Source organism: Indicator indicator, chromosome 16 (assembly GCF_027791375.1).
Source record: "Indicator indicator isolate 239-I01 chromosome 16, UM_Iind_1.1, whole genome shotgun sequence".
NCBI classification, from domain to species: domain Eukaryota; kingdom Metazoa; phylum Chordata; class Aves; order Piciformes; family Indicatoridae; genus Indicator; species Indicator indicator.
Window position 1 is genome coordinate 10468619 of NC_072025.1, and position 14247 is coordinate 10482865.

Genomic DNA, 14247 nt, shown 5'->3' on the forward strand with positions numbered 1-14247 from the left:
CACTGTAGGCAGCCTCAGTGTGCGGGCACCTCCCTCCCGCGCATGCGCCTGTGTGCTGCCGGGGGCCGCGCATGCGCGCTGGGCTTGCGCCGGGCCAGCCCCAAGCCCAGCCCGAGCTACTGCCGTTGCCGCCGCCGGGGGTGGTGCGCCATGCCCGGGGGGGCGGCGGCTGCGGAGCCGGCGCGGAGCCGCAGTTGCTGAGGTGCGGCGGGAGCATGGCTGAGTCGCTGCGGGAGGAGCCGCCAGGTGGGCCGGAGTCGGAGGCCGAGCTGTCGCAGCGGCTGGCCCACACGAAGGCCCGCTCGTACGGCAGCACGGCGAGCGTGGCGGCGCCGTTGGCCGAGCGTTACGTGGAGCACCGGCTCAGCGCCGGGGATACGCTACAGGGCATCGCCCTCAAGTACGGTGTCACGGTAAGGCAAGCGCCGCCAGGGCGGCCTGCCGGCCCGGGCAACCAGAAGGGTGGCGGGGCGAGCCGGGGCTTCAGGGCGGATGCTGGCGAAGGCGACTGGCTCCCGTAACAGCGTCGCGCTGTTATTTAGGCACAGAAGGTAACGGAGCCAAAGGAGAAGAGGCACTGGAAACAGAAAACAGCCGAGAGGTGACAGGATGAAATTGCCCCACAGAGCATTTCTGATGGGCAGAAGATTCAGTTCTTACTGTGGTCGTGGTGTGAGTTTTAGTTTTTGCAGTGCTGGCATCTGACGTTGGAGGGGCCAGTGCCGAGGTCTGATGGTAAACAGGTGAAGCTTGCATTGCCCAAGACAGGGCCCAGGCATGGAACTGGCAGGAGCTGGGTTCAGAGGCCTGGTACTTGGCCTCTGGGATGGGAGATGCACCTACTCCCACAGAGTTAAACCTGTGCTCACATGACAGTTCACCACTACACTCACTTCAGATTAAAAGAAAAGCAATGAAATTAAACTTATCTTGAAAGTAATAATTTCAAAGTTGGCACATAGGCTGTGACAAGATCCCCTAGGGTCCCCCTAGTCCTATAAAGAATCATTTCTCCTGTACTTGGCAGTGGTGAAGTTACACCCCAAATACTGGATTCAGATTTGTGTCCCTCACTACAAGCAGCACGTTTAGTGAGGGGTCTAGAGCACAAGTTTTGTGAGGAGTGACTGAGAAAATGAGCTGTTTAGCCTGGAGAAATGGAGGTTCAGGGGAGACTTTACCACTCTCTACAGCTACCTGAAAGGAGGTTGTGGCAAGGTTAAGGTCTGTCTCTTCTCCCAGGTAATAGGCGACTACAACAAAAGCAAATGGTGCAGGTTTCTTCAGTTGTGGTTGGATATTTGGAAAAAGAATGACCAACAAGGTTGTCAAGCATTGGAACAGGAATCACCATCACTGGGAGATTCAGAAGACTTGTAGATGTGATGATGCTGAGGAGCATGGTTTAGTGGTGACCTGGCAGTGCTGGTTAATGGTTGGTTAATGGTTGGACTTGATGATGTGAAATGGTCTCTTCCAACCAAAACGATTCTGTGATTCCATGAAGAAGGAATTTCTTCAAATAGCTTCAGGGCTAAGCTCTGTTGGCATCTACCTACCAGTCTAGCAGTTACTTAAAACTGATTTGAAAATTTTGCTGCTTCTCTGCTCTCTTTCTTGTAGAGAAGAATGTTTACTTCTATGCAAAATGTTGAAAGGCTTGTGCCAGCCTAAGACATGCAGAGTCCAGTAGGGTCTGCCAGCAGGCCTTGACACACTAGCATTTCTCAGAGTGGAGGTCACCCACCCTACAATCATTCTGTCTTGTCTAGGGCTCAATGAGTTACCAACTGACATATCTTTATGCAGCTTCAGTAGTTCCAATGTGCAACAATTGCTTCGGGCCAAGCAGCTGGTGTGCATAGCTAGCAGCATGGTACTAGAACACAGTAGCGTGTTTGTATCACCTTTGAAGGTGCTTCATAGAGCACCTTCCAGTTGTCTCCTCCTGGCAGGGCTCCAATGCAGTCCCAAATTAATAGGGTCTGACTAGAACGGGTTTCCTTTCCTTCTCTGATTCCAAATTTTCTGCTAAAGCCTTCCAACAACTTCAACAGCATTCAGACTTTGTTGTGGAAATGGTTGAAAGTATTTCTTTTCCCTTAGGAAAGGTTAAGCCACTTTTTATCAAATCTTGTTTGCAACAGGATTAATGGTATTTTGGATTTACATTCATCCACATTAACACAGATTTTTACTCGCTGTAAGGGCAAAGCTGCTCTTTCAAGTTTTGACAGCGCTTTCCATAATGGATAAAGTCTCTGGCTGTTACTCTTTATTCGGAAGTTTTTGCCCACTACCATAACTGAACAATATACACAGATTACGAAAATAGTATTTGATAGGAAAAAAAAGCATTTCTGAACACAACTCTCAGCTAAAGTGAAGTTGTGGATCAAACCTGGACACTCTGAAACACCGCCCCAAAACCAACTTAAGAATCATAAACTTCATCCACAGCATGTTTAATAAGCTTTTGCTGTGCTAATGATCTATTTGAAATATAAATACTGGGGATTTAAACATCTCATTTGCTACTTGATTTAAATTTGGTAGTATTCTGCCTAAGAAACCAGAGCTGCATCATTATGGATTTCAATTGAGAAAGGTTAAGTTGACATGAAGTGTCCCTGAGAGCAGTGCCAAGTTAGGTGAAACCAGGCATTGTGTTTCTGCTTTAGTGTGTTTCAGCCCAGAGCAGGAATGTTATGCAAACATATTTGCTTTTATCAGAATGAAGAATCTTACGTGTTTACACAAAAACAAGGACTGACTTTCTCTAAAGAGTCATTACATTCGCTTCCTGCGTCCTGTATACTTGACTAGAAGTGAGAGGTTTCTGTATTGGGAACATGAGAATTATCTTTGGCTCCCACTGCCTCTGGTGTTACTGTTTTTAGAAGTTTTACCCTGTGGTTTTCCTCACTGGGAGTTACATTGCAGCAAAAGGCATCCTGTCTGGTGCCTGCCTTGGCATGACACAGCATAGGCGATTTAAAATGGATGAAAATGGGTGAAGAGAGTGATCAGTGTGCTTTGTTTGGCCTCATCCTCTGCCCTTCACCCCTCTCCCTAAGTAATCTCTATTAATATTGTATGGTTATGTTCCTTCCTTTGAACACTGTTGGGTAAATGAACAGTGGGAATTAGTATTTAGTGTCATGGTTATTGTTTAGTTACAGTACTGTTTCCCATCATACAAAGGTATCCCTTTCGAGGGGAGAAGAGAGAGGACTGTTTGGTTCACTGTCAGTTCATCAGTTTTGATGGATTAGTTCACTAGTTTGTGTCAGTGCAGCTGCAGTTAAAAGTATGTAGAGCAAAAGCTTTATCACGTGCTTTCCCTGTTAAAAGTCTGTAGCTAACAGAAATTGGTTTGGTTATCCTAGCACTAAGAAAACGAGCCTCAGTTCTCTCTGTATGAATGTAACCAGGCATACTGAGTTGTAGGAGCAGCAATATATATTAGGTATATTAAGTAACCTAATCAAGGCAAGGGATGGTATTTTTAGAAACCAGGTATTTCCCATTGTCACTCAGTGTAGAGGTGCCTGGTATTGCAGATGCCACAGGCTGGTATTTCAAAGGTATCTTAGAAAGAAATTACTAGAGGTACAGTTACAGCGAAGCAAGACAGAGCAGCAGTACAGTGCATTATTTGCTACTGAAGCATCAACTTCTAACTCCCCCATACTAGAGATCTCAATTTTCAGCTTTTTATTGTATTTTTAGAGAAAAGCTCCATCTAGTATTTTAAACATTTTTTAATACTCATCAAAACAGACAGCTTACAGGCATTTTGACAATTGACATTTAAACTAGCATCTGATGACTCTTAAGTCAGGTGAAGCTTCCTTTATGCCCTTCAGATGATACTAAGCTTGGGAGAGATATACCACATACTCTGTAAGGCTAAGTAAAAATAGTTCTCAGGTTTCAAGAACTGAAAGATTAATGAGCTTCTCTTACTTGAAGTAGTAGCTTACTACCTGACACTGGATATTAGTTACTCAGCTTTTGAAAGTGATGATTACATCCAGTCATTCCATCATCTTAGCCACCTGTAGCCACAGGTTGTCTTTAAGTAGAGAATGCCATTTTTGTATGTCTAGTAGAGAGAAATAACTTTCTGCAGGGTTTTACTGCACAATTTCCAGTGTTCTAATTCTCTCAGACAGCTAATCTGTCTAGAGGGAATCTCCTGTTTATTTTTGTGGAGAAAGAATTCATCAAGCTTCCAGGACCCAAGCAAATGCATCTGTACATATCACCAGATCTTTAATGGCATTGCAGCAGATACCCTTACGACATAGTACATGCAGGAATTCATTGCAGTTTTGCAAGTGGCCACAGTCTCATATCTGCCCAGAGAAGGCAGACTAACATCACTACTATTTTGCCTTGGTTTTAGACAGCTTCCCCTGCTAGTATGTTCAGTGTAAGAAAGGAACAGGCATGATAACACAGTTATTTGCAATTAGGAAGGACTCCAAGTTGTCAGAGCAAAGTTTAAAGAGTTTAAGGCATGAGTGCTGACCTGAAGATACTTCAGGTTTTGAAGCAGTGAGTGGCTAGAGCTTGGAGTGCTCAGCTTTTTCTGGGCAATTATGCTAGCAGTAAGACTCCTATTACTACAAGGCTTACAGTCTTCATTACTCAGTTTAGCTCTACCTAGTTTAATAAAAGTGACTAATGATTCTAATGCAGGCAAAAGGTATTTCCAGTTCTCTTTGTACTTGTTTTCAAGCAGGTTATATTTCAGTAAATTTTTCATTGCAGTGCTGTAGTGATGAGGGATTTCTGCTTATTACAATCACCAGAATGGTTGTTTTTCTTTCTTTCGCTTAGAACTTTTCCTAATGAAAGCATGAGTTCAGGTTATAACTAAGCTTCAAGTCACTGTCATGGATACTGATTTCTGTGCTTTGTTTAAAGCCTGCAGTTGAGAAATAGGAAGTTACTTTAACTGTTACTGACTTGGAGGGGATATTTTGATGAGTAAGAACTTAAACAACATCCTTAGTAGGGAGATAGTATAAACATTTACTGGCAGCGGGGGTTTTTTTGGCCTGTAAAGCAATGGAATTTATAATAGCTTCTCGGGTTAAGAATAGAACAAGTGATACATTAGGTATGCTGAGAAAGACAAGGTTTTGCTTTGCTGTGAGATCCTCTGTACTGATGAATAGGCTGAAAGTACTTCGGGTAAAAGTTGCATAAAAAGTATTTAACAGTTATGTGGTGCCTGTTGTTATGCGTTGTTACATACCTGAGGTTGCTGTTGATCATGCTGTTGATTCAGTGTAATGGACAAATGCAGCCATAAGTCTATGTGCCTCTATAAAGACTGCAAGACTGTTCAAGAAAAGAATCTCTACGTAGTGCAAGACTTAAGACCAATATTTTGAAGTCTAGTTTATATAAAAGGAAGAAAATAGAGTGTTGGGTTAACGAGACTAAGACAGAACATACATTCTGAAATCACTTCGAATACAAAATCCTTTCCTGAAGGCACTGCTGCTGGAAAGAAGGTTTAGATTTATTGTAACTAAAGGTTATTGTATTATTGCAGAAAATTAGTACTTTTTGCTTTGCCAAAAACCTAATAACTTGTATTTTCCATATCTTTTTCAGATGGAACAAATAAAGAGGGCAAATAAACTGTTCACAAATGACTGTATATTTCTGAGGAAAACCTTGAATATTCCTGTTATATCAGAGAAACCATTACTGTTCAATGGACTTAATTCACTGGAGTCTCCTGAGAATGAAACTGTTGACAGCTCCCCTTCTTGTGATGAAGGACTAGTGACAGTTCAGGAAGAAAGTAGTTCTTCTCCCAGTCCTCAAGAGCCTGACAATCAGCCCACCGCACCAGAAGAACTATCTGCCAAAGATTACCTACAGAGGTTGGACTTGCAGATTAAGTTATCCAAACAAGCAGCCAGAAAACTAAAAGATGACAATGTCAGGTAAATGCTTCTTTTAGTATTAAACATCATAATCTCATAGAAAAAGCAATAGCATTTGATGTCTCTGCCACAGTGATATTTCCCTCACATATGTAAGGCATCCCATGGAGAGTACAGAAAAACTTAGAACAAGAATGGACTTCTGTAGTGTATGTTTTCCCATGTCCTTGGGACAAGCTTCCTCAGCTTGTTCACAAGCAGTTTCCTGGGCTGGTTGCCTGGCCTGTTTGTTCTCCACAGAAATTGCTTAGTGGTTGAGGCCAGGTTGGCCTCTCTCATGACGGTATAAGGTGTGACTGCAGGGGACTAGTACTGCTTCTCCTAGCCTAGAGCTGGAGAGAGGTGATGCCTGCAGGTATGTACTTTGCCTTTGCAAATTTGTTTAATGCAGAACTTATGTCATCCTAGTTCAGTTCACATACTCTGATTCCAAGTGCAAGCAACATACTTTTCATGTTAAGAAAAAGTAACCTTTCAGGACCAAATCTAATGAACATGGAGTTCTTTAAGAAGTTAAAGATTATTTCAGCTACTTAAAAACTTCATTCAATAGACAAAAATTTGAGGGGGAGCAGTGTATTGCGTGTAGCAACTGGGCAAGTCTCATCTTGGAGAAATATCCCATGAGACAGCTAAAGTAATTTGTTATGTATTGCACTCTACATACAACTTTTCATTGTCAGAAGGACACTGGTTTAGAGTTACAGTCTCAAGGAAGAATGGCACACTCACATTTTGTGTAATGCTTGTCAATGATTTTGAATTGATTATATGAAAGAGGAAAAATATCTACTGGAACTCAGATCTTTATTCAAACCCAGTCACTTGCATTGTTACATCTGAAACAATATAGAGCATCTATCAAAATGTGCCACTGCTGAATCACAGATCATTAGTCTTGTATATCTAACACAGATCAGAGTAGGTGTTGACCCAGCAGTTAAACTAGGTGACAGGAAACCACAGTCCCTGCTAGAGGAAGGCAGTTATTTCAACTTCTCTTCAAAAAAATAACATGCTGATATGCAGAAGGAAATTCACTTAGACCTTGCTGCACCATGCACAGATCCAGTGCAGTGTCACCACACAACACTTCTCGTATCTATTCCCTATATTGCTTAAGTTACAACTTGGAAAGTGATAGCCTGGTATTGAATTTCCTCCCTGGGAATAACTGATACAGGAGAATGGGTTATTTTCCCACCTCCTGTTCAGATTTAGCAGCTAATTTTGTTAATTCTACATAGAGCACAGATTTTTATTGGTCATGCTGCTACAGGAAGCATGAAGTACAGAGCTGCAGGCTGTATGCTGAGCAGGATGTTACCCAAAGCTTCTGAAAAGAACAGCTTCCTTTAAGTCTGATAAAGTCTTTGTAATGTCACCTTCCACCTCACCACCTCTGGCTCTCAGTCATGGCTCACAAAAGTCATCCTTCCCTTACCTTCTCCAACTGTGTTCATCCCTTTGCAGTGCCAAAAGACCAAAGTGAATGTCTACAGAGTTTGCAGAATGTTTACTCCCTGAAGTAGAGGGGATACCATTGCTAAAAGCCCTGGAGATACTTTTTGGCTATATATCATCCATGGTCTTTCCAGGGCAACAATGGAAGGTGGCAACATTCCTTAGAATTTTCAGTTCTTAGCATTTAGGACATTGAGTGCTGTTTCCAGCTACTCAGACCTTCTGTGTTCAGATTGCCTTGTTGAAGCCAGTTTAGAATGTGACATGCACCAACACTGCAGTGTACCAAGTGATTAAGAGTAAGAAAGGAGCATGCAGAGTTACATCTGCTACCACCAAAAGGAGCACTGGAACTAAGAAAACTGCAAGCAGAAGCAGACTATCAGGTTTGGAACTTAAAGAGTCGTAACATCTCACCATACCCATGAGCCTGATTTGACAGATGGAGAGAATCACATCTCTTAAATTGCTCTTTACTTTGGTCTCCCTTGAAGTTGCAAGAATGCCTTCACATACATGCAGTGATTCCAGTCGAACTATACAGGCATTTTCATAGTCAGGGACTGCCTTGAGCTACAGAGACAGGGGAATTGTGTTATTTAATTGTAGCCTCATGAAGTCACCCCTTTTAGTGTCCTCAAAGGAATAAAGTATATTAATCTCTGAAGTTAGCTTCTTCACAGCTAAAGCCTCTTGCTGTTAGGTAGAAAAAAGCAAGCACATAGGTGCAGATTTAGACTGGAAATAGAACTTTAGCAGCAAGTAGATGGCAAATAAATGTTGTAAAGTGTGATCCACTTAGTTTTTGTCAGCTGTCTTTCACTGTTAGAGTTCATGTAAGAATATGGCTACATCTGCATGTAATACTATTTTTTAGGGAGTTCCACTGAGCAAAAAATCATTGGTTAATGAATGCCCCAGGCAGGCATATTTGCCAAAGATGCTGCTCAAGGCAGTATGAATGTTTGTGTTTTGAGCAATCTTTTTATAATAGGCTGAAATAAATGCAAAAGTATTCATGTAGTTGCTTGTCACTAACTTGTGTATTTGCATTTTAGGGAAGAAAGCCCATTATTAGTTTTATTCACATATGGAAGAAAAGCAACTTTTAATAGTTTGAGAAATGTATGTGTGTTTCAGGATGCTGAAACTGAAATTGAGTTTGAGTGATGCTTTTCATGTCAGATGGTTGAATACCAGAGGTTTAATGTAAGGTCTTTATGGAATCCTTAATATTTTAGGTGGTATTGTGGTAGGCTAGAACGCTAGAGCGATATGGTGTTCTTCTGGAACAGGTCACATCTTTCTGCATTTGCCTTTTAGGGTCTCATTTTTAAAACCTGAGTAGAGCCACTCTAAGCAATAGTTCTGAGTCAATATAATTAACTGGTGTATACTACTGGAACAGAACCATGTATTATCATCTGCTCAGTTAGCTTGATCTGAACCTAGGAAACATTAGGGCATTGAAGCATTTGAAAATTATAATTAATTGAATTAATTTGCCCAGTAATTCTTCACCACCATTGGCTATCAGCTGTGAAAATAGGTACCTCAATAGAGGGGACTGCCTGTGGAGAATCCTGTTTTCAGACTTCCAACAGCAATTAACTCCCAAACTAAGATTGCTGCCTTATTTCATTGTGGGTTCTAGATTAATTCAAGCATTGGATTTGAGTTTGTTTGTTCATACTAAGGTACACTTGGTCTTAAAGAAGTGGCTATTAGCATTTTTTATTGTGGCCTGATGCATACAGTAGCTTGTAGTAGATATCTTTTGGCTCATGTAACCCACTGGGTGAAGCAAAAGAGACAGAATTGCAAAGCATTTTAATGCTGAGCTGTTCCTTTCCATTTGCCTGAAGGAGAATGTTGCAGTGACTTAACCACTTAGCTATTTTAAGCATCTTAAAAATGAATAACATTGTTTAGTCATTAAACATATACATACTGCCATGTTGTTGCTTGTGGGCCATGGGCCAGAGTTACCACTGTGTAGTTTTACTTCATGTGAAGCTTGGCTTATTTTTAAGCTATCACAGCAGGCTTGTACTTGCTATGAGCAGCTCTGAATATCTACATTACTAATATTACGTTGGTTTGGAGTACCCTGTTGTAGACCTCATCACATAGCCTAGCACTGCAGCCTAGGACAGAAGGTTAGAAGCCATTCTTGCCACCCTTTGCTGCCAACTACGTCCTGCCTGAGCCCATTACACATTACAGCCAGTCACTGCTTTGCTTAGATTCAAGCATAACAACCTGCTACAGGTTAACTCCCTGACAGGCTGCCCAAGTAAAAGTCTGTAGCCCAAGTGCATATTTCACAAGGGTGGTGGAGATGAACAGCTTGGACTAGCTGGTGTTTGTTGTCTGAAGATCTGCTCAAAAAACACCACCGTAAGCAACTGCAGCTAAGTTCAGTGTAGTGTTTGGCTGTTGCCATGTCATGATGGATGTTACGCCCACATTAAGGCTTTCAAGAAAAAAGACTGGAAGGCCAATTCTGACAGCCTCTGATTAGAAGGGTGGTCTTTATACCCTAACTCTGCTACATTTTATTCTCCTAAAAGAGGAAGCATAACAAAGCTTACAAAATAATTCTCAGTGTAGAACAGAGCATAGGCGTCTGCCCTACTAGACAGTCTAGGCTCTGAAAAATGCAGTTCTTCCTGATCCTCACAAACTAGCAGGAGGTTACTCTTTGCTATGTTCTGGGCACGTGTAGATAGAAACCAATTGTCCCAGCAGGGTGTGTGTGAGAGATTCAGAATACACTTTTTGAAACGCTTAGTTTCAGCCAAGTAACACTGGTTGAATTTTACAGTCCTGCAGTCCAGTCTTCGAAGCCTGCTGTCTTGATAGGTTTCAATTCCGAAAAACAGTTGCAAAAGGTATTGTCTTGGGACAATGCATAGAACAAAAGTGCTTTAGTGCTTAATCAACTTAACATGAAATGTTTGCTTCCTTACTTTGCTATCATGCCAGGTACTATGAACTGCATCAGCAAGTTTGCAATTGATGGTACAGGGAAAGACACTACTTAAATATACACAGGTCATGGGTACTTTGAGAATCATGTTTGGCACTGAGTCTGCAGCATCGCTAATGTGAATAGTTGTCATATTTGTAACAGACTAAAATGTCATTTTCAGTACTACTATAACCACATACTCCTGCAAGAACCACCAGTTTCATCCAAAACCTGGGGTTTCTTTTGAGGTTTCCTTTTTTCAACAAAATAGTTTCAAGGCAAAAGCAGTATCACTTTTTTTGTTTTTGTTTTGGAAGATAATTCTTCGCTAGAATAGGGAAGATCTGGGGAAATGAGTGCAAGTTACTTAGCTGCTCAGATAGTTTGTAGGGTTCTTTCCTCTCTTTCTGTTCTGGAAGAATTGTATGACATTTAAAATACAGATAAATAGTCATATGTAGAAGTCAGTAGGGGAAAGTGTGCATGACTGCGATATGCACTACTATTGAAATACATAGCTTTTACCTTATACCATTATTAGACTTCTTACATAACTGTACCTTTGTGTGGAGGCACATATATTAATGAAAGGAACTGGAAATCCTTTGAAACTCACAATGTAGCAACTGTTAAGTCTTTGTTTTCACCAAAGCACTGAAATTGACAGCAGCTTTAAGAATAGGCTCTTAGGAACATAATTTTGAAGCCGCAGTAGTAGAACGTAGCATGGTTGAACTAGTACTGGATACTGCAATAGGTTTACATAACCACTTTTTTTTTCTTTTTTTTTCAAGGCAATAGTGTCAAGTAAACAGCAGGCTGATTTTTCCTAGGAGTTTAACAGGAACACTACTTTGGTTTATCCACTCATTGCATTAACTTGTGGGCAACTATTTTCTCCTGAGAAGATCCAAATGATGACTCTCAATATTTATTGATGCAGAGGAAGTATACATTAAGCAGCTCACTTAAGGACTAATCCTAACAGCATCAAGATACAGATCCAGCTACAACTATGATGGACTGCTCCTTTTCTTGTGTCAGTGGTCCATCTGCACCCCCTGCCATTCAGAAGGCTAAAACAACCCTGAAAGCAACAGTATTGCCACTCCAGTGTGCCCTCCACTTGTTTATTCTTTACAGTATTTCTTACTGATTTGGCATGTAGTGTCAAAAATAGTTCATTAAGTTCTAAATAGATAGCTTTAGATATTTTCAGCATTGTTCTTAATGCAATGAGAACTCCAGAGATGTATGATGAACAGTAGTATACTGCAAGCAGTATTCCTGTTAGGCAATGTCAGTCTTGCCTATTTTGATTCATTAGGAAAACTGGTTATCTGCATTTGCATTAGTTTGACTGTTGAGACATGGTATTTGCTTGATCTGATGATTATGATCATTTTCTTTTTAGACAGGAGGAGAATGAGGAAGGCCCCTATGCAACTTCTTCATATCACCAGTAGAAGACAGATGTGATGGCCTGAAAACTTTCCATGAAATCAGTTCTTAAAGAACTAAATGGTCAATAATTGAAAACCCAAGTCTTTTGGACTCATTGTCTTGATGTACTTAAGTCATGAATGGGTGATTGCACTGAAATTATGACCTCTTCTGCCTTCCATAGGTTAATGTCCTTATGCTATATGGACAAAGGGTTTAAGCCTTCCAAAACTAGCAATGGCCTTTTTACCCCTTCTGTGCAAACTGTAGCATGGTAGCAACAATATATCCTTGAGGTCACCTTTAAGCAGGATGTTGATCTTTAGTAAAGATTTTGTAAATACTTGTGAAATTTGTTTTAAGTATTTAAAAATATTAAGTAAGTTTGCTTGTAAATGACAAACTATGAAAATAATAGAAATTTACTTATTCTGCAAACGCAGGCAGATTTGCTGTGGAAGTTTTGTCTACTTCAGGGCTGCAGAACTTGCCTCTGAACTCTGTGTGTGTGTGTCTGTGTGTGGTTTTGATGTATTCCTAGAAAGGGGAATTTGAGTTGTTTTGATTTATTAAAGCCTTTGTGGATAAACAACTGTTTGCAAATTGGATTTCTGCTAATAAAAGGAAAGAGTTACAGCAAGAGACTTTGTGAGATATGACATTGGAATATCAGATGTGTGTCCCTGTGTGCAGTTAAATTTTATGTGGTTTTAATTTAATAAATACAAAAATACTGGTGTGTCTGTTCATAATGAGATGGGTTTTGTGAAGAATGGTTTGTCTAGTTACATGAGCTATTAGATGCTAATTTCAGGGCATGTAATGTCCTTCACCTTTACTATATAATTCACCCTCCTGAATTAGATCTGGAAGAACTATTGGATCTAGTTGTGCAGTCGAGAAAACTGAATTAAGATTTAATAAGAGCCACAGTGGTGAGGCATTGTTGTTCTGTGAAGAGATGCCAATATTCAACTCTGCAAGTGGACCCCTCCTGAAGCTCAAGAAGGCAGAGTGCAGACTGCAATCACTCTTTGCTCTGAAATTAATATATTGGCAAATTCTTGTTAAGCATCCTACAGTTTTTTCTTGAGTATTCAATAAGCTTCACAAAGCTCTTGTCAGTAAAGAATTGCTAGATCCCCACTGTGATGAATGCTGTTTCCTGTATTATCAGCTCATTTGTCTAGTTTATTGCTCTCTGAAAGGAAAAGCTTCCTGCAATGTTAAGATGGAAACAATGTGAAAGTTACATTTAATCTACTAAAGCTACAAATAAGAATTCAAAGCTGGACAGGAGTTGGTATTTCCCTAGAGTTTGCAGGAGCTCAGACATGACAGGCTCATTCAAACAGTCTAGCTCTGGTCCTAAAGAGGAGGTCTGCAGTTGCACAGAACAAGAGTGGAGACAGCTTAGAGTGAATAAAAGGAATCACTGACTTTTTTTGGAGAGATTGATGATGAGTTTTAAGTCTTGTATCTTAAATTGGGATTTGTATCCTTACAGGATAGTAGTTTCTGCTCTTATCAGTTAGTTTCAATAGAACATTACCTGGGACAGAATAAAATATTTTCCCAAACACATCCCTAACTTTAAGCACGGTTATATTTTATAATCCCACAGAAAAATGTAACCCTTTCCCAGCAACGACCTGCCATCGTGATACCCTCACCAGTCGAGCATACACAGGAGCAGAGTGCTTTGCTGAGCAGGTCTGAAGTACAGCTTTCCTTGTACAGCAAGCACGCCTCCTGGCAGCCACTTGACGCTGACCAAACTCCTGGCAGAGCCACATTTCACTCCATCCTGCCAAGGAGTGCTTCTGTGCTGGTGGGCTGGAGGATCTTCAGGACGCCATTTACCTCTACTTCTCCTGACTGAGAAAGCTATACAGAAGCACAAGGGAGGAAGCAGCTGTGTCAGCCTAGAGACATCGTAGGCAGAGGCCTACTGCCACACTCCCCCTCAGATGCAGGTAGATTTCAGCTGAGTCCCACAGCTCAGACCAGCAGCACCCTGACTGACCCACAACATTTCTGGAAACCCCTCCACACCAGCATTCAACATGGCATCCATTGCAAAATCATCAGCATAATCCAGCACAGGCACCTGATCTGTCTGTTCTACACAAGCATCTTTCCCCAGTGAGGATTTTGACACCACTCTTAAGCACAACAAAGGCTACCTGCTAGAGGCCTTACCTTGCAAGTCTCTGTTCCTCACTGCACAGATGCTCTTAACAGTGCTCTGAGGGCACACTGCTCAGCACCAGACAAAAAAAGGACTTCAACTTTTACTTCCACTCCACCTTCTTTGGCACTTCTATTCCTGTTTACTAAAAATTGCCACAGCTGCTCTTTCTGGTCTCGAGCTCTCCCACTGGGCTCTGGGGC

The 14247-nt window shown here is 41.3% G+C and overlaps 1 protein-coding gene across 3 annotated transcripts; it reads left to right on the plus strand.

The window, feature by feature from the left end:
- The first annotated feature begins 215 nt into the window (after positions 1-215).
- On the plus strand, positions 216-12555 carry LYSMD2 (LysM domain containing 2). 3 transcript variants are annotated; one of them, XM_054388030.1, is made up of 3 exons: positions 216-413; positions 5635-5972; positions 11825-12555. In XM_054388030.1, exons 1-3 carry the CDS (start codon positions 216-218, stop codon positions 11874-11876), a joined length of 588 nt encoding a protein of 195 aa, XP_054244005.1. In that variant the 3' UTR covers positions 11877-12555. The 3 variants fall into 3 exon arrangements, with proteins under 3 accessions (XP_054244005.1, XP_054244004.1, XP_054244006.1); XM_054388029.1 differs by having other exon boundaries at positions 11829-12555; XM_054388031.1 differs by having other exon boundaries at positions 5635-5967; positions 11832-12555.
- Positions 12556-14247: the final 1692 nt, after the last annotated feature.

Bases quoted from the DNA above. Each gene is read 5' to 3' on its own strand.
- LYSMD2 (XM_054388029.1), top strand. From the start codon at position 216: ATGGCTGAGTCGCTGCGGGAGGAGCCGCCAGGTGGGCCGGAGTCGGAG. The intron at 414-5,634 runs GTAAGGCAAGCG...TATCTTTTTCAG, and splicing joins CCCTCAAGTACGGTGTCACG to ATGGAACAAATAAAGAGGGC. The intron at 5,973-11,828 runs GTAAATGCTTCT...CTTTTTAGACAG, and splicing joins CTAAAAGATGACAATGTCAG to GAGGAGAATGAGGAAGGCCC.